The 22805-nt window shown below is 32.5% G+C and overlaps 2 protein-coding genes across 5 annotated transcripts in view; one reads left to right on the forward strand and one right to left on the reverse strand.

Moving 5' to 3' along the window:
- The window catches only part of LOC139488877 (DNA-directed RNA polymerase III subunit RPC1-like), an 81635-nt gene extending 70747 nt beyond the window's left edge, over window positions 1–10888 (reverse strand). Inside the window, exon 1 of the mRNA XM_071274829.1 lies at window positions 10788–10888. Coding sequence (XP_071130930.1) covers window positions 10788–10831 — 44 coding nt within the window. The 5' untranslated portion in view covers window positions 10832–10888. The remainder of the gene's footprint in view (window positions 1–10787) is intronic.
- A 171-nt stretch (window positions 10889–11059) lies between these two features.
- The window catches only part of LOC139488820 (vitamin K-dependent gamma-carboxylase-like), a 70705-nt gene continuing 58959 nt past the window's right edge, over window positions 11060–22805 (forward strand). For 2 of the 4 annotated variants that reach the window (XM_071274753.1, XM_071274754.1), the window contains exons 1-3: window positions 11060–11164; window positions 20941–21075; window positions 21622–21838. In XM_071274753.1, the coding sequence (XP_071130854.1) occupies window positions 21676–21838 (163 nt within the window). In that variant the 5' untranslated portion in view covers window positions 11060–11164; window positions 20941–21075; window positions 21622–21675. Of the gene's footprint in view, window positions 11165–20940; window positions 21076–21621; window positions 21839–22057; window positions 22089–22551; window positions 22801–22805 lie in introns of those variants that run through there. The other 2 variants (XM_071274757.1, XM_071274755.1) reach the window with 2 other exon arrangements.

The following is a 22805-nucleotide window of genomic DNA, read 5'->3' on the forward strand; positions in this document are numbered from 1 at the left end:
CCTTTCTTTTGTGTTCATAAACCTTGTGTTAAAATTTCATTGATTTCTATGAACTTATACTAAATTTATTGTACGAAAACCAAGAATAATGCTTATTTGGGCCCTTTTTTGGCCCCTAATTCCTAAACTGTTGGAACCAAATCTCCCAAAATCAATCCCAACCTTCCTTTTGTGGTCATAAACCTTGTGTCAAAATTTCATAGATTTCAATTTACTTAAACTAAAGTTATAGTGCGAAAACCAAGAAAATGCTTATTTGGGCCCTTTTTGGCCCCTAATTCCTAAAATGTTAGGACCAAAACTCCCAAAATCAATCCCAACCTTCCTTTTGTGGTCATAAACCTTGTGTTAAAATTTCATAGATTTCCATTCACTTTTACTAAAGTTAGAGTGCGAAAACTAAAAGTATTCGGACGAAGACGACGAAGACTTCAACATGATAGCAATATACGACGAAAAAATTAAAATTTTTGCTGTCGTATAACAATGCTTGTTTTTGGCCCCTTGTTTGCCCTTTATTCCTAGACTGTTTGCCCCATAACCCTTAAAATATATCCCAACCTTCTACTTATGGTATTAAACATTGTGGTTCAATTTCAGAACAATTGAAATACTTATACACAACTTATTGTGCTGACACTAGATAAATGCTTGTTTTGGGCCCCTTTGGGCCCCTTATTCCTAAACCTTAGGGACCATAACCCCCAAAATCAATCCCAAGCTACCTTTTGTGGTTATAAACATTGTGTTAAAATTTTATTGATTTCTATTTACTTATACTAAAGTTTTCCTGACACTAGATAAATGCTTGTTTTGGGCCCCTTTGGGCCCCTAATTCCTAAACCTTAGGGACCATAACCCCCAAAATCAATCCCAAGCTTCCTTTTGTGGTTATTAACATTGTGTTAAAATTTTATTGATTTCTATTTACTTATACTAAAGTTGTCCTGACACTAGATAAATGCTTGTTTTGGGCCCCTTTGGGCCCCTAATTCCTACACCTTAGGGACCATAACCCCCAAAATCAATCCCAAGCTGCCTTTTGTGGTTATTAACATTGTGTTAAAATTTTATTGATTTCCATTTACTCATACAAAAGTTATTATCCGGAAACCATCCGTCTTCGGACGACGCTGACGACGACGCCGGCGATGATGTAATACCAATGTATACATGATATACGACTGCAAAATTTTTTGCGGGTCGTATAAAAACAAAAGAAATATTAACACTTTTTGTCAATCAGTTCAATGTATGTAAAATGTACATCAGCCAATGTAAAATCTATCCAATCAACTACTTTTGTTGAAATACATTTTCTTTTACTACAAAGTTAATATTTACATATAATATATTTATTGATCTCGTAAATTTCTTAGTTATGCTAGTTGCATATACCAATATTGTCAAATAAAAGAAATCTTAACACTCGTGTTGATCAGTTCAATATATTCAAAACGTATATATCGCGAATGTGAAATCCGTCCAGTCAACTTTTTCGGTTGAAAAAATTTGTCTTTAATCATAAAATTTAAATTTCATATAATATATTTAATCATCTCACAATTTTTGTAGTTTCATGAAAAAATATTGTAAAACAAAAGAGAAATTAACACTTTTTGTCAATCAATTCAATATGTGTAAAGCTTACATCAGTGAGTGTGAAATCCTTCAGGTCAAGTTTTATTTTGGTCAAAAGTTGGTGTTTGGGGTTTTTTTTGTTAGATTTTCATGAAATATACATGTAGTTCAGTATCTCAAAGATTTTGAAACATTAAAAAAAAATCTAACAAATAACAAAAATGTTTCGACTTTTTCATGTATTTATATCAGGTCCAGTCATATAATTCTGTCAGTGTCACAAATTCTGGGCAAAAGTCCTGTCATTAATGTAACCCAATGAATAAGGAAAATAACTCTTCTTCTACTTCGTCAGTTTCATCATACTGATGTTAACTCACTGCAGAGACATATATACAAAATTCATATGTCTCTGATTTAAGAGATAACTGTATTGTATTTGAAGCTTTAAGGACGCGTCCATCGGTAGTTTTACTGTCGCAAATTTAGTTTACCTGGTGATGCTGAGCGGAGACAGGTAAACAGGTATTTGCGACAGTAAAACTACCGATGGATGTCCGTAAAACTTCAAATACAATACAGTTATCTCTATTCTAATGCAAAACAAGTTCATAATTAAATTTCAATCATTATTTAAGTGTAAAATCTTCATTAAAGAAAATTCCGCGAAAAGATGTTATCTTCTTTGGTCCTTACACTAGGTGAGGTCATAGGTATGCTTATGGTGTCAAACATAAACACCAGGCATTTTCTGGCTTCTGAGCTGCTTCAGAATGTAATAAAATTTGATAAAAAGAAGATTTTAGGTGCAACATGCGAGTTTTTTGGCTTATTATTGTAGAAATTACATGTCAATACATTCAGCAATTTAAAATGTCGGCTTCCTTAGTTACAGAAAAGGAGATAGAGAATTTTACGCTAACTGTCATCCAATCAGAACCATTGATACAAAATAATTGCATTAGAATACTGATTTGATATGATTTTCTGTTCTAAAAATGGTTTCAATATTTTGCTGTTACAGACTTTGCAGTATACACTACTGTAGTCTGTACGGTCCGTGTATATCTGCGTCCATTCGTTTTTCGTTTTGAAATATCAAAAACAAAAAACAAAAAACGAAAGTGTTTTCATTTTTCGTTTTTGATTTCATAAAAACCAAAATGAAAAACGAAAGTGTTTTCATTTTTCATTTTTGATTTCTTAAAAACCCAAACGAAAAACGAAAGTGTTTTCATTTTTCGTTTTTGATTTCTTAAAAACCAAATTGAAAAACAAAAGTGTTTTCGTTTTTCGTTTTTGCTTTCACAAACAAAAAACGAAAAACAAAAGAATTTTCATTTTTCAATTTTGATTTCTCAAAAACTAAAATCGAAAAATGAAAGTGTTTTCATTTTTCATTTTTTATTTCACAAAAACAAAAAACGAAAGTGTATTTATGTTATTTTTCCAACACAGTTTAATTGTTATTCAAAAAATGACAATGTTGTCATTTGTCATTCATTTAAAGGTCGTTAAAGTATACATGCACAGCGGTTGTCAGATCAATACTACTTTAATCGAAGATAATGTCGACGGATGCAAAAGTCTTTGGCAATCTAAACTATATGGATGCGTGAACTTTATTACTTTTAAGTTTAGAAAGGTCGATCCAAGATTATTAGAATTGATGACCGACCAAGATCCATCTGCCAGTATTTTACGAACTACGAGGAAGATAATGTATTTTGCTTGATTTAATTTTCAAAATTTCCGCAATTTCACAATTCAAACTGGGATATAAAATTGGTTTGTCATTAGGAGCCTATAAGGTATTAATTTTTGAGAAATTATAAATAATTGAGACAATGGACCAAGAAATAAATAAAATAGCTAGAATAATGGTGTTAAAATGTAATGATAAGAGAATAATTATCAAAAAGTATAAAGAATAGAGAAATATGGCATAAAATATCACAGAATACAGAAATTAAGGACCCCGAATCCAGACCATCATACTAGTTGCCTTAATGAACGTTAGTTTGTCTCTGGGAGATTGCTATTGGTTTTCATATGGTTTCTCTTTATTTCTATGTTTATTAATTCAGAAGCATGCTTTCATTATTTACCAACATTTTACATATCACATTATAAAAAAAGACTATTATTTTGCAAACTACCATAGATTTCCGGTAATTGTTCTGCATAGACCGCACCACATTGGAGTCCCTGTTAAAAATTTTCAAGTGAACCGCAGTTACCCACCCTACCCCATCATTACATAAAAGTTAATAAACAAATGTCTACGGAAATACTTCTGTCCGAACAATGTGTAAAGGGGAGCTTGGTAGCTGATGTCTGCTGGAGAAAAAAATCAAGGTTGCTGTTTAGCTTATTTTTTTTCATAGATAGGTCCAAAGTTGGGGTCGAACACCGAACCCCATCCTTACCGAAAATGTAATAAAAATTGTCCTCACTAGGTGCAAAGGGAAGCTGGGTAGCTTGGGTCTACAGTAGAAAAATCCAGGGTGTTGTTCTGCTTAGTTTTTTTTCCAAAGTAGGTCTAAAGTTGAGGTCGTATACCCTACAAAAACCCTTACCTTACAGTTAATAAAAAAATTCTGCGGAAATACTTTTATCTGCTCTAGGTGAGAACGTAAGCTAGAGATCTAGGGCCTACTTGATCAAAATTACAAGTTAATTTATAGCACGGATCAATCTTTTTTAAGCTAATAAATAATTTACTTGCCCACCATACTTTGAATACAAAAAATAAACCTTTTGTCCAGTCATATTTAAGCGAAATCCACTAGTTCAGAGGTAGAATGTTTTGTAAAAACAGTTTTGTGTGGCCAAAAAAAGGTAAAGCACGAGTGCAACTTTCTTTTCTTTTAATGCAGAATCATTATTACTTTTCATGAACTATTTGACAGGATGCCGATAATAAGGAAAGCTATTTCACCCAATAGTGCAATTTTGCCATCAGTAAAAAAAATCATAATTATTTACGATTCTATAAACACTCCAAGTGTTGACTATTTAAAATGTAAAGCGGACAGTACGCTGTGTAATATATCGAAAGCGATTGATTTTGGCTTTATATAACTAATAATAACATAAGATGTATGTTTCATTATAATTCGTTATTCTGATTGGCTAACTGCACATTTCATGTTACATTACACAACGAAAATCATTATTCATGATGACACGATGTCCCACAATAAAGTGCAAAGGTGAATTTAATAAAAACTTGATAAAAGTCGTGTTTTCATGATCCTAGCTAAAACATGTAATTATAAATATTGACTTCTTTTTGTAACTTCATAGGGTTGTAAAAGCGTTGCCGTGCGTACATTTTCTGAATGAAGCGCTTCCGCTTTTCATACAAAATGTATTTCGGTCATCGCTTTACACCTCAATGAAGTAACAAAAAAAAGCATTCAATTCTTAAATAAACCAGAAATGAAATTTTAAAAACTGATGATATAGTGGTTATATATTAATAAAAACATTTCAAGTACGTTTGAGTCTTATGCAATATTTGTTTTTATATATTTGATAACTGACTGCTACCGACTGGTTGCTTGAGCCTGGTCTCACAAACTCCGCATTTTCATTACAGCCGATTACATTGAGTGTGTAGACAAAGGTAATATCTTTGGATCGCTTGTTTGTTAGCTGAACTATGAAGTAACTAGGTAAGGTATACCACCCTCCTGTAGAAGGAGCCTAGTCCTACAGACAGATTGATTGGTTATTTGTCGAACTAGTCTACTCTTAAAGGAGGGTAGTTTACCTAACCTAATAATACAAGCAAGCTAACCAAGGATAGGCTACCTTTGCCTACACACTCAGTGCAATCGGCTGTAACATTTTTACATTACAGGTTGCAACACCTTGCCAAATCATTAGGTTCCAATAAACGTTTGGAAAATTTAGTTAATGTGCTTTCCCATAGAGTTTTATGCAGAACAATTACCGGAAATCTTTTATGGAAACTTGCAAAAACAATACCAAAATCGAAATCTAAGCGAACAATGAAGTTACTCACATTAAAAAAGGTTGAGACATTGAAGGCCTAATATTTGTTTTTATTCTTGCGTGTCTTATTATAATCAGACGGTAATTTTAGAGTTTACAAAGAAATTTAATATTAAGACAAACATTAATGTCGAGTTTCATTGGTGAAATTAACACTACAATACAAATAAAGGATTCTCAAATGATCATGACTTTTGCTTGTAGTAAAATGATCAATGAATGATTGAATGAATGAATGAATCAATCAATCAATCAATCAATTGATCAATCAATAAAATTGAGAATGAAAATAAAAAAATGTGTCAAAGAAACAACAGTCAGCCTAACCAAAGAGCACAGCCGAAGGCCACCAACGAGTCTTCAACACAACGAGAAAATCCGGGCTTCAGCTGGTCTCTAAATAAAAATATATACTAGTAATGTAAAAATGGACGTCACACTTAACTTAGACAAAAAAAAATAACAAAAATAACAAAGATCAGAGTCTACTGTCTTGGGACAGGCGCAAAAATACGGCGGGGCTAAACATGCTTTGTTAGATCTCAACCCTCCCGCTATACAATTATATCTAGCTCATGTAGAATAATCAAACACACAACAATATGCACAGAGAAACTCAGTTTAAAAGAAATCCGAGTCCGATGACAAAATAGTAAACAAAAGAAACTACACAAAACGAATATGATTCATAAATTAACAAAGAACTACTAGCAGTAACTGACATGCCAGCTCCAGACCCCAATCAAAAATATCGATATCTGTAATAATATTCAAGAAAATAACCAAAAGCTGCAAAATTTTCTTAAAATTACCAATTCAGGGGCAGCAACATAACAACAGGTTGTCTGATGCATCTGAAAATTTCAGGGCAGATAGATAATGACCTATTAAACAATTTTACCCATGTCAGATTTGCTCTTAATGCTTTGATTTCTGAGATATAAGCCAAAATCTTCATTTTACTCCTATTTTCTATTTTTATCCATGGCGACCATCTTGGTTAGTTGGCAAGGTCACCGGACACATTTGTTATACTAGATATCCCAATGATGATGGTGGCTAAGTTTGGTTGAATTTGGCTCAGTAGTTTTAGAGGAGAAGATTTTTGTAAAAGTTACGACGACGGACGACGGACGCCAAGATATAAGAAAAGCTCACTTGACACTTCGGGTCAGGTGAGCTAAAAAACGAGAAGCGAGAACGACATCAACAAACGACAACTACTGTTTTTTGCGTTATTTTTTTATTACTAGACCAAATATTTCATGATTTTTTATTATCTAGGACTGTATTTTTGATTAACAATTGATAACCAAGTTAAATAAAATCATATGTGTGTATAGCAAACATATTAACTTTGGCTTGAAAGACATCTTTTTAATTGTTTTCGACTCGCTCTGCTCGGTCGGAAAAAATGACAAGAATAAAATCTTAAGATTGAACGCGTTCGTTCAACAATCTTATTAAAATTAATATATATATTAATTTTCTCATACACATAAGTATTACGAAATTAGAGATATACATTTTGATTAGATTAGTTCGTGTAATTTACAAATGTAGTGTTATCTGTAGTAAATTTACTGACTTCTTTAATACAGGATTTGAATAAGAATGTGTCCATACCACATAAATGCCCCACTAGCACAATCATTTTCCATGTCTAGTGGACCGTGGAATTGAGGGTCAGAACTCTATATTTGGCATTGAAATTAAAAAGATCATATGATATAGAATATGTGTACTGAGTTTCAAAAAAAAATATATCTGTACATATTTAACTTCACTTTCAAGTATAGAGATGTGATTTTTTTCTGAGACAAGTGCTTGTGACAATCCAAAAGAACTTGCAGTCATTCGATGTTCAGTACTTCAGTACTTTGATTGTTTGAAAACGAGGTAAAAATACCCTGCCACATTCGGTATGTGTTTTTGTTAGACCTTTTTTCCCTTCTGTTTTGTATCGATCTCATACGTTAAGCCCTTTTCCACTGATTTGTATAGTTTGTTCTTATGCTGTGATGTAACAAAACTGTCCCGGCTGTTTACAAGCATGTTAAACGCCACAATATATTGCATGTGCCTGCTCCAACTCAGGAACATGCAGTTCAATGGTTTTCGTTTGTTGATGTCTTTTATATGTGTATTTCGTAATTCATGTTGTTTTAAAATAGGCTGTTATTTTTCTCAATTGAACTGTTTCATATTTTTCAATTCATGGACTATTGTAGCCGACAATAACGTATGTTTTTTCTCATTGTTGAAGATTATATGGTTGCCTATATATAATTGCTCACATCCACTACATTTGAACTTTGTTGGATAGTTGACTCATTTGCATTAATACCAAATCTCCTTATTAAAAGTTGAGGGGTGTGTGTGTTTCTTTGGAAAATTTCAATGTTTTTCTCCCAGGTCACCCAGTTTGAATAGAATATTTTGACATTTTGCTGTGCTCTTGGATTTGAGTTAAGAGCCAACCAAAGCTCACGGCCTGTTGGTGGGTAGTTGATGACTATATGGTAAGCTCTGGATATCTTTTTGAGTATTGCATACGGTGATTTGGTGATGTCTTCATGCCATGCATTGTCCCATTACTTTATATAGACAGCTTATCAGTCAACCTGATCTATTAAGTAGCTCTCCTCGCCTTTTGTATAGTCAGACGAAAAACAAGGTATGAACTGACTTAGCTTGGTATATACATGTTTATTTGATATACTGATATAAATATAAAAAAGAAGATGTTGGTATGATTGTCAATGAGACAACTCTCCACAAGAGACCAACATACATGTAACACAGAAATTATCAACTATAGGTCATCGTACGGCCTTCAACAATGAGCAAAGCCCATACCGCATAGTCAGATATAAAAGGCCCCGAAATGACAATGAAAAACAATTCAAACAAGAAAACTAAATTACGAAAAACCTGATCTATTAAGTAGCTCTCCTCGCCTTTTGTATAGTCAGACGAAAAAAAAGATATGAACTGACTTAGCTTGGTATATACATGTTTATTTGATATACTGATATAAATATAAAAAAAGAAGATGTGGTAATCTATGATTGTCAATGAGACAACTCTCCACAAGAGACCAACATACATGTAACACAGAAATTATCAACTATAGGTCATCGTACGGCCTTCAACAATGAGCAAAGCCCATACCGCATAGTCAGATATAAAAGGCCCCGAAATGACAATGTAAAACAATTCAAACAAGAAAACTAAATTACGAAAAGCAAAAATGTAACACATAAACAAACGACAACCACTGAATTACAGGCTCCTGACTTGGGACAGGCACATACATTTTGAATGTGGCGGGGTTAAACATGTTAGTAGGATCCCAAATTCAAGTCAAATTGATATTTTAAAACAACATAAAAGTTAAAAAGTGTAAAAAAAAAAAATTTTAATAAATGTTGAAAATATTATTGTGTATGTGAGTGGAAAACTACTTAAAATTGTAGAAATATTCAAAAGTAGCACTCGCGTTTTTGTTCTGCGGCTACGTTAACGGAACATCAATCAAGTAATCGATCTTCATGACTATGGCTTCAATATTTAATGGTATAAAATATCATATTCTGCTTGTCGTAGACTCAAAAATACTTCAAGTTGGAATAGATCTACGAGGACTAAAGAACGTTCAAGTGTGGTTTAGCAATTGTACATGCCCACGAAATCGACGTCCAGATATTGTTCGGAAGATGTTTTGAGAAGTTCCGATGCGACCGGACAAGTAAAATCTAACTGTTACAGTATATTACAAAACACAAAACTGGCTATCTTTGCTGTAAATACAAGTTAAAAACCTGACATGGTTTACATTAAAGCTAAAAATCCCAATCCCACGACATCATATAATTTAAAAAAAAAACATATGACCTTTAACATTGGAGGTCTAAACTAGCATTGAGCCGTGTCCAGGTCCGAAATAGAAAATAAAGAGATGTGGAGTAAATGTACACGGGACAAAATCGCACACAATATATAGAAAAAATACAAATGTTTAATGAACAGGGCTTTTATGCCTGTTCTTCATCTTGAAAGGAGCTGGAGGGTCTTCAACGAGGAACTACATTGTAGACCATTGTTCCTCATTATACAAGAGTAACATAGGTTAGTGCATCGGACTATACAAAAACATAAGTTCCTGGTTCGATCACCGTTCCGGTGAGAAAATTTCCAATCCACTATTAATAAATATGTTTAAACTAACAATAGCCACACACTTGACTTTGTGGATTATATTATTTTTTTCATCATCCTACATATGTCTTTTGATATTGTTCATACATGTAAATACTAAAAGTCTTACACTGTATCTATACATTTTTCTCCGAGACAAGAACATAATAGATAGATAAATTAAAACTTGCGCTTTAGATTAAGAAAGGGTGTGAAAGATTTTGTATAATTTTTTCCAGTTCTTCTGGAGTCCTTGAGCCCTTCCCGCGCCAACAATATATAGTTTGCTTTATTTGTAAAAGAGGCTAGTTACACTACAATATTATCATCTTAGATTAACCTCTCCAAACTTAAAAGTAAAGATCACGCACCCTTATTGTTTAGATTGATAAAGACTTTTGCATCCGTCGACATTATCTTCGATTAAAGTAGTATTGATCTGACAACCGCTGTGCATGTATACTTTAACGACCTTTAAATGAATTACAAATGACAACATTGTCATTTTTGGAATGACAATTAAACTGTGTTGGAAAGATAACATAAATACACTTTCGTTTTTTGTTTTTGTGAAATAAAAAATGAAAAATGAAAACACTTTCATTTTTCGATTTTAGTTTTTGAGAAATCAAAATTGAAAAATGAAAATACTTTTGTTTTTCGTTTTTTGTTTGTCAAATCAAGGATTTGTATAGTGAGTCTCACTATACAAATCCTTGGTCAAATCAAAAACGAAAAACGAAAACACTTTTGTTTTTCATTTTGGTTTTTAAGAGATCAAAAACGAAAAATGAAAACACTTTCGATTTTCATTTTGGTTTTTATGAAATCAAAAACGAAAAATGAAAACACTTTCGTTTTTTGTTTTTTGTTTTTGATATTTCAAAACGAAAAACGAATGGACGCAGATATACACGGACCCTGTACCAGGTTTAAGGAGGATTGGGTCTTAATTAATCTAATTATTCATAGAAGGAACTGACATCTTCTTTGCTACATCTGTTTCTCTGAATTGTTCTTTTACCATGCTTGTGAGAAGCTGTGATTGCAAAAGCAAAATCCAAACAAGGTAAACTCCAGAGAAAAGAAAACTGATGGAAAAGTCTAGAGATATAGGGAGGCTCTAAAATAAGTCGATCAGTCCGGCCGGATAAACTATTTTGTTGAGCAATTTATTTGTTCATACATGTATAAAATGTGATGTTAATTTTGGTTTTGAAGCTAAAATATATTAAAGACATTAAAGTGAGTTTTCATTTTTTGTTATTTTTTTAAATATTTGTATTTTATTTATGCAACGCTTTGGGAACGAATAAAACCTGGAAATTCCATCTTCAGCCAGTTACAACTAACAGTTGAGGTAACTGTTTATTATGGTAAACGTTTCAAAAGTTAAGCTCTAGCTATGTTATGACTGACTTAGTTCTATGTTGCAAATAAAACTAAAACAAGTAATTACAAACAGTCAAACACTGTAAGCTTTTTTTAAACTAAGTTTCATACGTTTATTTTCATATAAGGCACAAAATGTGCACCTGTTCAATGCTGAATCCATGACAAGTCGCCCCACTTTTTCACCAACTCGCCCCACTTTAAAAAAAACCGCCCCAACCTGGATCACCAACTCGCCCCACTTTTTAAAAAATCGCCCCACTTGTGAAATGTGTTAAATCCCGTTAATATTACTCCTGAAAACTCGCCCCACTGAATGGAAAACGATAAAATCTAGATTAACATATTAATAACCAGGATGAATGTAGTAAAGTCAACTCGCCCCACTCATGGAAAAAGATGTTATCCCGTTGTATATAACTTAAATTCCGTAAATATTACTCCTGCCAACTCGCCCCACTTATAGAAAACGATAATACATTATTAACCAGGATGAATGTATTAATGCCAACTCGCCCCACTTATGGAAAAAGATGTTATTCCGTGAATATTACTCCTGCCAACTCGCCCCACTTGAAAGAAAACGATAATCTCTAGATTTATATTATATTATTAACCAGGATGAATGTAGTAATGCCAGCTCGCCCCACTTATGGAAAAAGATGTTATCCAGATGTATATAAGTTAAATTCCGTAAATATTACTCCTGCCAACTCGCCCCACTTATGGAAAAAGATGTTATCCCGTTGTATATAAGTTAAATTCCGTAAATATTTAATACTCCTGCCAACTCGCCCCACTTATTTGCTATCCCATTGAAAACCTTATAGAAACTTCTTATATTATTCCTTTTTTTTAATATAGCAGTAAGAAGTGAGTATTAATATTTCAGTAACGTGAATGTCAACTAGCCCCACTTATGAATAGTACAAGTATGAATAGAGTTAAAGGCTACAAACTATCCCCACTTACGTAATGATCTTCTTAATACTACAGTCAGGTTTCAGACCTAAAAATTCGTGTACTCCTGCACTTACTAAATTAGTAGATGAATGGTAAGAAAATATAGATAATGGAGAGATAAACGGAGTTATATTTTTAGATTTAAAGAAAGATTTTGATCTTGTTAGTCAAATAGTTTTATTGAAAAAAATTAATACATGTACTATAATGTTTCAAATTGTACACTAGAATGGTTTAAGTCATACTTGTTTGAACGAAGCCAACAAATAAAGGTCAATAACGTCATGTCTAATACTAAATGCATAAAAATGGGGGTACCACAAGGTTCTACCCTGGGCCTTCTGTTATTTATTTTATATATTAATGATTTACCACTTAATATAGAAAATTCATTAATAGATTTATATGCAGATGATTCTACATTACATTGTAAAGGTAATAATTTAATAATGTTTTAAGTTTATTAGATAGGCACTATAAAAATCCTTGTGATAAATATCTTTAAGAAATCTAGTTTATTTAAAGATATTTTTTAAATATTTATTTCTAGTTGGCGTTTAATGAATAATATTTAATGCTTTAACAAATATTTATTAACATGAATGATACTCATATAAAAAAACAATACTATGTAAGTTTCTAAAGCCGTAACCTCATCAGTACAATGTAAAGTAAATAAAGTATAACTATAAAGACTTACCAGAATTGCAAGTACGATGCTGCCACCGGTCACAAGAATCACACCTGCAGTGCCTCCTGTCTGGGACGCACGTGCACGTCACACACAACACAAGGATACACAGTAGACATAGTAAATGCATGTCAAAGGTTATTTTGCTTTTTATAATTTTAATACCAAGCCATAAATGTCTCATTTTTGTTTGATTTCAAACCATAGACAAAACTTACCAATCAATTTGTCAACAACAACAAAACCTGTTTTGACTACTTTTACTAACAAAAACACGACACACGCTTATGGTAAATGAATGAATAGGCATTCTCTTTGATATTTACTTGAAAGAAACATTTGCCTTTCTCTGATTGCTCGTTAGTGTTGAATTATTCTAAATTCAGAGACAAAAGTAATCAATCTGGTAATTGCTATGATAACAAATTGCTGTTAATTGAAATCCGTTAAGTATTATGATATATTGCATTATGATACAATAAAATACAGTTATTCTTCAATAATACGAAAATTATTTTTAAGTGGGGCGAGTTTTTATATTTTAATTTTATATCTAAATATTACCGTTTTCCATTAAGTGGGGCGAGTTGGCAGGAGTTATATTAAACATGATTTAACCAATTTCACATGTGGGGCGATTTTTTAAAAAGTGGGGCGAGTTGGTGATCCAGGTTGGGGCGTTTTTTTTTAAAGTGGGGCGAGTTGGTGAAAAAGTGGGGCGACTAGGTGTGGGGCGACTTGCCAGTGGGGCAACTTGTCCTGCTTCCAAATATAGGTATCTTGTTTTGTAACCCCCATTGACATAATGGTTACATTGGTTACATTGGTTACACGCGTATGAACTATCATAAATCATTCACATTTTATTTTAACTCTTTCTACAAAATTTTGAATACAACATGCAGTCAAAACATACAAGAATGCAGTCCAATATATTTGACAATTTTACAATTTTTAACTTGTTAGAAAACAATGAATTTTTAAGTGTTGAAAATACTTCCATTACTCTTGTGTAATAAACGGAATTTAATATAAAAAAGAAGATGTGGTATGATTGCCAATGAGACAACTGTCTACAAGAGACCAAAATGACACAGACATTAACAACTATAGGTCACCGTATGGCCTAGCTGCGGAACCGTAGATGGTCCGCAAATAGTCAAAAAATAACATAAGAACCTAAGAGCTACGGTTCCACAGCTACGTATGGCCTTCAACAATGAGCAAAGCCCATACCGCATATTCAGCTATAAAAGGCCCTGATAAGACAATGTAAAACAATTCAAACGAGAAAACTAACGGCCTTATTTATATAAAAAATTAAAGTTACTTATAATATCACATGAGGTCAGGGACTTTCTATACTAAGAAAGTCCCTGATGAAATACATCAGAAAACCTTTAAAATATAAAATAACATTTTTAGCATGTTTAGTAGACACTTAAAATTTAAAGAAAAAAATCTTAATTATACAAAATTTATAAATTCTTTTCTAAGAAAAAAGATATCCAATGGTCATGATAGTGATTACATGTAACAATAATGTTTTTTTTCTGAACAAATGTCATGAATGTTGTTCAAATGTTTTCATTTCTAAAAAGTGAAGGTACCAGTATATACATTGTATGTCATGTATGTATGAGTGCATTCTATTATACAACATGTACAAATAACAGTCTATTATTTGAACTTGGAATTATTTTTAACTATGGAATTTGCTTGATTTGTTGTTATTGAAATTTTTAATAAATTCCATGATTATTCTGTACTGAAATGTTCTGTGCTGCGCACAACACTTTCTATTACAAAGAAAATAGTATATATTTTTCAATAGAATGACTGTGCCGCGCACAACACTATCTAACCAAAATACATTGTATGGAAAGTGTTATTAACCGCTCAAAAGATCATAATACAAAATAAACATGGAATTTATAAAAAAATTTAAACACAAGAAATTATACGAATTCCATAATTAAAAATAATTCCATTTTCAAATAATAGCCTGTTAATGTAGATTGTTTTCATTTATGATTTTATTCTTAATGATATATACATGTAGCTCTAACATGTCTTTGGATATAAAATGTAATTGTAATGCAATTAATTACATTTGAAAGTCAATGTGATTGCATTTCTTTCAAGTAAGAAGATTTTTTATCTGGTGATTCTTGAATATTTTTATGTTGTACAGTTAAATGTATAAACACCACTGTCCCATGTTGGGGAGGGTTGGGCCCCTGCTAACATGTTTAACCCCGCCACATTCTTTATGTGCTTGTCCCAAGTCAGGAGCCTGTATTTCAGTGGTTGTCCTTTGTTGCTGTGTTACATATATATATAGGTTTTTATTTTTCACATAAATTAGGTCTTCTTGTTTGAATTGTTTTACATTTTTCATTTGCAGGCCTTTTATAGCTTCCTATGCCGTATGGGCTGTGCTCATTGTTGAAGGCTGTACCACATGTGACCTATGTTGTAAATTTCTATGTCATTTGGTCTTTTGTGAAGTGTTATTGTCTCATTGACAATCATACAACAACATCTTTTTAGCTCACCTGACCTGAAAGGTCAAGTGAGCTTTTCTCATCACTTGGCGTCCGTCGTCCGTCGTCCATAAACTTTTACAAAAATCTTCTCCTCTGAAACTACTGGGCCAAATTTAACCAAACCTGGCCACAATCATCATTGGGGTATCTTGTTTAAAAACTGTGTGGCGTAACCCTGCCAACCAACCAAGATGGCCGCCATGGCTAAAAATAGAACATAGGGGTAAAATGTAGATTTTGGCTTATAACTCTGAAACCAAAGCATTTAGAGCAAATCTGACTGGGGGTAAAATTGTCTATTAGGTCAAGATCTATCTGCCCTGACATTTTCATACATATCTGACAACCGGTTGTTGGGTTGCTGCCCCCAAATTAGTAATTTTAAGGAAATTTTGCAGTTTTTGGTTATTATCTTGAATATTAATATAGATAGAGATAAACTGTAAACATCAATAATGTTCAGCAAAGTAAGATCTACAAATAAGTAAGCATGATCAAAATTGTCAGTTGACCCATTAAGCAGTTATTGCCCTTTATAGTCAATTTTTAACCAATTTTCTAAAATTTTAATATTCTTTTAAAAAATCTTCTTTTCTGAAACTATATAGCTACTCGGCCAAATTTTACCAAACTTGACCACAATCATTATTGGGGTATCTAGTTGAAAAAATGTGTGGCGTGACCCTGCCAACCAACCAAGATGGCCGCCATGGCTAATTATAGAACATAGGGGTAAAATGTAGATTTTGGCTTACAACTCTGAAACCAAAGCATTTAGAGCAAATCTGACATGGGTTGAATTGTATATTAGGTCAAGATCTAACTGCCCTGAGATTTTCAGACAAAACAGACAAACCATTGTTGGGTTGCTGCCCCAGAATTAGTAATTTTAAGGAAATTTTGCAGTTTTTGGTTATTATCTTGAATATTATTATAGATAGAGATAAACTGTAAACAGCAATAATGTTCAGCAAAGTAAGATCTACAAATAAGTCAACATGACAAAAATTGTCAGTTGACCCCTTAAGGAGTTAATGCTCTTTATAGTTATTTTTTAACAATTTTCATAAATTTTTGTAATATTTGTAAATTTTTAGAAAATATTTTCCACTGTAATTACTGGACCAAGTTCATTATAGATAGAGATAATTGTAGCAACAAGAATGTTCAGTAAAGTAAGATCTATTAACACATCACGATCACCAAAACATAATTTTGTCATGAATTTATCTGTGTCCATTGTTTTTAAATATGCACCAAGGTGAGCAACACAGGCTCTTGAGAGCCTCTAGTTTATATTTTCTTCCTTTTCTATTCATTTCAAAAATTTGTGTAAAAAACTTATTAAAACCCACTTGACATTCTATATCTTTGCCTAAGTTAAGGTATGCATTAAACTGTAAAATCTTTCGATTGGGTTGGGTGGGAGGTGAAAACTTGGTACATGTACCTATTTTGTGTAAACAACTCTCACAACAGTTTCAAACCTATGTCCCTTAAACTTCATGGGAAGATTTATTGCACATGTACATTTTTTGTACATATATGTTAAAGTTGTGCACTTGCTATTATTGATCATAATTATGGGATTGTTTGAGGATTTATTCACATTTTTCCTGACTATTTAAAAAACTGGTAGAAATTTTGTGTTATCAACTCCTCTTACAGTTTCAACCCAGATCCCTAAAACTTCATGTTATGCACCTGTCATTGTGGAATTGTTAAAGGACTTTTTTTATCATTTTTCCAGACTTGGGGACTTAACAATGAGAAGACGTAGTATTATAAACAACCAATGAGACAATTCACCACCAAAGACCAAAATGACATAATAAATTAACAACTATTGGTCACTGTACAGCAATAAGCAAAAGCAAAACACAAAGGAAGCTATAAAAGGCCTGAAATGACAAATATGTTAATAATTCAAAGAGAATACCAACACTCCAACAGCCTGATTTATATACAAAATAAGAAACGAAAAAAATATGATACAGCTACAATCGACAACTTCTGAATTACAGGCTCCGGAATAATTAATTTTTCAGGAAAATTTATGAAAGAGGTGCAGTACATTTTGTTTTGTGAAATCAACTTGTCGTCCTACAGTTTTCAACCCAGATCCCTCCCTATCACTTCATATGACATTGTAGGAAGATTGCACATATTTTGAAGTTGTGCACCTGCTATAATGGGATTTTTGTTTTTATAGTTTGTCAACAATTGGAATACAGTGTTTTCCGTAGAAGCCAGTACTGTTATTTATGTTATGAATGCCATCTTGTCCTGTCATTAGTACCGTACCAACGATGTGTTAGGGGACTTTAGGTTTGCACTCCGTCCGTCTGTCTGTCCATCCGTTCATTGTACCATCCCTTTGTTCATCTGTCCCGCTTCAGGTTAAAGTTTATGGTCGAGGTAGTTTTTGATGAAGTTGAAGTCCAATCAACTTGAAACTAAATACACTTGTTCCCTATGATCATGATGATATGATCTTTCTAATTTTAATGCCAAATAAGGGTTTTTACCCCATTTTCACGGTCCACTGAACATAGAAAATGTTAGTGTGGATGGGCCATCCGTGTACTAGGGACACATATTCTTTTTTTAAACTAATTTTCTGAATGCTATATTTATATATAATATAAAAAAATATATGAAGTGAAATCCTTTTGTTAGATAATAATCTTTTTTTATTAAGGTATATATTTCATAACATTACATTGTGTAGATAAAAGTTGTTGACATTTTAAAGATAAGTTACAAAACTATATAAATTAGTTTGTGACAAATAAAAGAAAAAATATTTGGAACTATTAATTATATTTTATTATAATTTGAAAATAGATATATACATTGTATTACATCAAATCTACAAAGTAATTTTAAAGAACTATTAATCATATCTAAAGTTAGAGTCTTTTCCAACCTTTTTTCATCATGCTTGGAAGATATTGATTGATAAATGGTATATACAATGTAGTTTTATCATGACAATTTACTTATCAGGTTGTGCAGCTAGAGTAATGGTCTTGGGACTTGAAAAAATCACTCAAACAATCAATTTTCCACACTGTTTTTAGTCATGCTTGAAGATATTGACTTGATATTTTCCTTTTGGTTTAATACACAATGACAAGTTATAGAACAATTTAGCATTTTGTTCCAGTAAAATGAATTTTCCCAGGTAGGGGACTATGTATTGCCATGCAATACTAGATCAGAATGCTTGTTTGTTATTATGACATGTATGATTAAACCATACATAAAACTCTTTTTTAAAAGTATTAAATGAAAGTAATTGAAAATGAATGCTTTAGAAAGACCACATCTACCTGATAAGACATCTAACATATTTTTGTCTAAAAGCTAGGCACAAAACTTCAAAAGCAATAGGGACATCTGTGTTCCATGGGACAGTCCTCTAAATTATTTTTTTTAATATAGAATAAGAAGATTGGTATATATCATTGTCAATGCGACAAAGCAATATAAATGTATATTAAGCAATAGGTTCATATTTAACAAATAGGACATTCTTTTCACTGACCATTGCTAACACAGTGTAGGATCAAGTTATAAATTAGATTGTAAAAGGAAGTTGGTGTTATATTTACAACAATCTTGTTTATGTACATTTATCATGATGTATGCAAAATTTTATTAGGTTTAAAAGATGTTTGCTTTCTTTAATGGGACTAACATATATATATATATATATGCATATTCACTTCTGACTGGTTAATAAGGAAGGAAAAGGTACTTGAACTAAATTGAAATAAAAAAGTAATTTATGTTTCTCTATACATGCTATATGGAATGCAAATATGCATCTTGAGTATACATGTACATGGTATACTATGAATTATTGATTTTAAGTCCTTCCTACAACAGACATAGTTCACCTCATCCTTTTCCTCTTATCACTCTTTACTTGATTTTTTTCATGTGTGTTAAAAAAAGGGGGACGAAAGATACCAAAGGGACAGTCAAACTCATAAATCTAAAACCAACTGACAACGCCATGGATAAAAATAAAAAAGACAAACAGGAAAACAATAGTACACACAACACAACATAGAAAACTAAAGAATAAACAACACGAACCCCACCAAAAACTAGGGGTGATCTCAGGTGCTCCGGAAGGGTAAGCAGATCCTGCTCCACATGTGGCACCCGTCGTGTTGCTTAAGTGATTACAAATCCGGTAAATAGTCTAATTCGGTAGGTCATATTCATGAAAGGGAAGCGGATTGTAGTTGCGACGTAAGGAACATATCCGATATCATTTGTGAAACGGTTATTCCATAACGGTCAACCAACTCGTGATGGCGTCCGTAAAATTTACGAAGGGATGATTTCAACTTCACCATTTGGAACTCTTGGTTTAATAGCTTCCTTGTGAGCAGCAAACCTCTATCAAGAAAATCATGATAGGAAATGCAGGCACGGGAATATCGTATCAATTGGGAGATATATACACCGTATGCAGGTGCTGCTGGAATGTTGCTACTTAGAAATGGAAAGTTCACAATTGGAAAGCTGAAATCATCTCTTTTGTCGTAAAGTTTTGTTTTCAACCGACCCTCATTGTCAATTTCTAGATGTAAGTCAAGATATGAAGCCGACTTAACTGTATCTGTAGTATCCTTTATCTCAAGTTCGATTGGATAGATGCGTTCCACATAGTCACCAAATTTTGAATTGTTTAGTGAAAGAACATCATCTATATAGCGGAAAGTAGAGTTAAAGGATATTGCTAACTTCTTATCTTTCTTCCTAAGAAGTTCCTGCATGAAGTCAGCCTCATAATAGTAAAGAAACAAGTCGGCGAGTAGAGGGGCACAGTTTGTTCCCATTGGAATGCCGACAGTCTGTTGAAAAACACGTCCTCCGAACGTAACAAATATGTTGTCAATCAAGAAATCAAGCATCTTGATAATATCAGTTTCAGAGAATTTTTTGTTTGAATCAGAGTGATTCTTTACAAAGTAGGATTTATCCCTCCCTAAGACAAGATACTTGTATCTACGTTGGTCATTCTTTTTTATGAAACAAAGTAATATCAACTCTTTCAATTTGTCTTTTAGTTTGGAATGTGGAATACTTGTGGAAAACAGGATTAAGTTATAAATTTTAATGTACATAATACTAAATATTAACTTCATGAACTTGAAATTAGCATTTTTGAATGGTTTTACACATGTCATTTGTAGGGCCCTTTATAGCTTGCTTTTGGCGTAAGCCAAGGCTCCATGGATGAGAGAGTTGCCTCATTGGCACTTGTACCATATCGTATATAATCTATGAAAAATGGGAAGTTAATTTATCATTTGTGGTATTTGTTGCCAGAAAACCATCTTTTGATAATATTTAAGTGACATTTAATTCACCACAGAGAATATTGTCCAGAATCTCATGCCTAATTGCTATAATTATTTGATAAAATCATAAAAATCTGACCATAATTCATAGAACCCTTACTATCATGACAATTATGACTATATTAAGAAATGTAATCATACTTTTATTGATTTTCAGTTTTGGTTAGATGAAATGATCAAATGTTAATACCAGTAAATCTTCAAGTTCAGACAGATTAAAGAAGCCAAATAAAGCTAATGACTCTCAACTCCATATTTGACTCCATGTTGGGAATAGAATACTGATCAATGTGTAAGTTATATTCTTATTAATAACACATTTATTTCAATATTTTTTCTATTTGCATCAATTGAAGCAAACATTTGGTTAAATTTGAATGGTGACACCTGTTTGTGTATAAGTACCACCCATACTACATGTATGTACAACATTTACAGTATAATTTATATTAAATCATTTTATCTTTTTAATAAATCCAATTGTATAAATTATTGCATGTCAAAGAAGCATAATCTTTCAATGAAGATCTTTGATTTAATGAATGTGATTTTATTGTAGAAAAATACTTTATAGGGGCACTATTGCTATCATAAGATAATTTCAAACTGCATACGAATATACCAGAAACATCTGTTCAATACACATTATACAGAGAATGTTTCTATTATAAAACACAATAAATAAAAAACTTCTTCATATATTTTAGTTTTTACTTAAATGATGGTAGGACTTATCATGATTTGTTAGAAAAAAACTGGCATCAGCCGCATGCACCTTTTGTTGTAACAGTTTAAAATTTCATATATTATTTTAGTTACTTAAATTAATATTTTATAGACTGGATAACTGAATGAATAAACAATCAACTCAATACACTGACATCAATACATAATGAAAGAAAAGAAGGAAATGATAGTTAAAACAACAAACAAGACAACTTTTGAAAGTTTGTTTGGTTTTTCTCTTGATGAATGTAAAAGATGGAGATCACTTGTGACATTGTTATGTCGTCCAATGGATCCAGCATCCCTTGGGGTCATGAGGATAGTATTTGGTAAGTAAGAATATTGTTATGTTGTCCAATGGATCCAGCATCCTTTGGGGTCATGAGGATAGTACTTTAGTAAGTTAGAATATTGTTATGTGGTCCAATGGATCCAGCATCCCTTGGGATCATGAGGATAGTATTTGGTAAGTAAGAATATTGTAATGTTTTCAATGGATCCAGAATCTCTTGGGATTATGAGGATAGTATTTGGTAAGTAAGGATCCAGCATCCCTTGGGGTCATGAGGATAGTATTTGGTAAGTAAGAATATTGTTACCGGTATGTTGTCCAATAGATACAGCATCCCTTGGGATCATGAGGATAGTATTTGTAAGTTAGGATATTGTTATGTTGTCCAATGGATCCAGCATCCCTTGGGATCATGAGGATAGTATTTGGTAATAGGTAAGGATCCAGCATCCCTTGGGGTCATGAGAATAGTATTTGGTAAGTAAGAATATTGTTATGTTGTCCAATGGATCCAGCATCCCTTCAGATCATGAGAATAGTATTTGGTAAGTTAGGATATTGTTATGAGGTCCAATGGTTCCAGCATCCCTTGGGATTATGAGGATAGTGATTGGTAAGTAAGAATATTGTTATGTTGTCCAATGGGTCCAGCATCCCTTCAGATCATGAGAATAGTATTTGGTAAGTTAGGATAGTGTTATGTTGTCCAATGGATCCAGCATCCCTTGGGATCATGAGAATAGTATTTGGTAAGTAATGATCCAGCATCCCTTGGGGTCACGAGGATAGTATTTGGTAAGTTAGGATATTGTTATGTTGTCCAATGGATCCAGCATCCCTTGGGATCATGAGGATAGTATTTGGTAAATAAGGATATTGTTATGTAGTCCAATGGATCCAGCATCCCTTGGAATCATGAGGATAGTATTTGGTAAGTTAGGATATTGTTATGTTGTCCAATGGATCCAGCATCCCTTGGGATCATGAGGATAGTATTTGGTAAA

Source organism: Mytilus edulis, chromosome 9 (genome assembly GCF_963676685.1).
Source record: "Mytilus edulis chromosome 9, xbMytEdul2.2, whole genome shotgun sequence".
Lineage (NCBI taxonomy): Eukaryota > Metazoa > Mollusca > Bivalvia > Mytilida > Mytilidae > Mytilus > Mytilus edulis.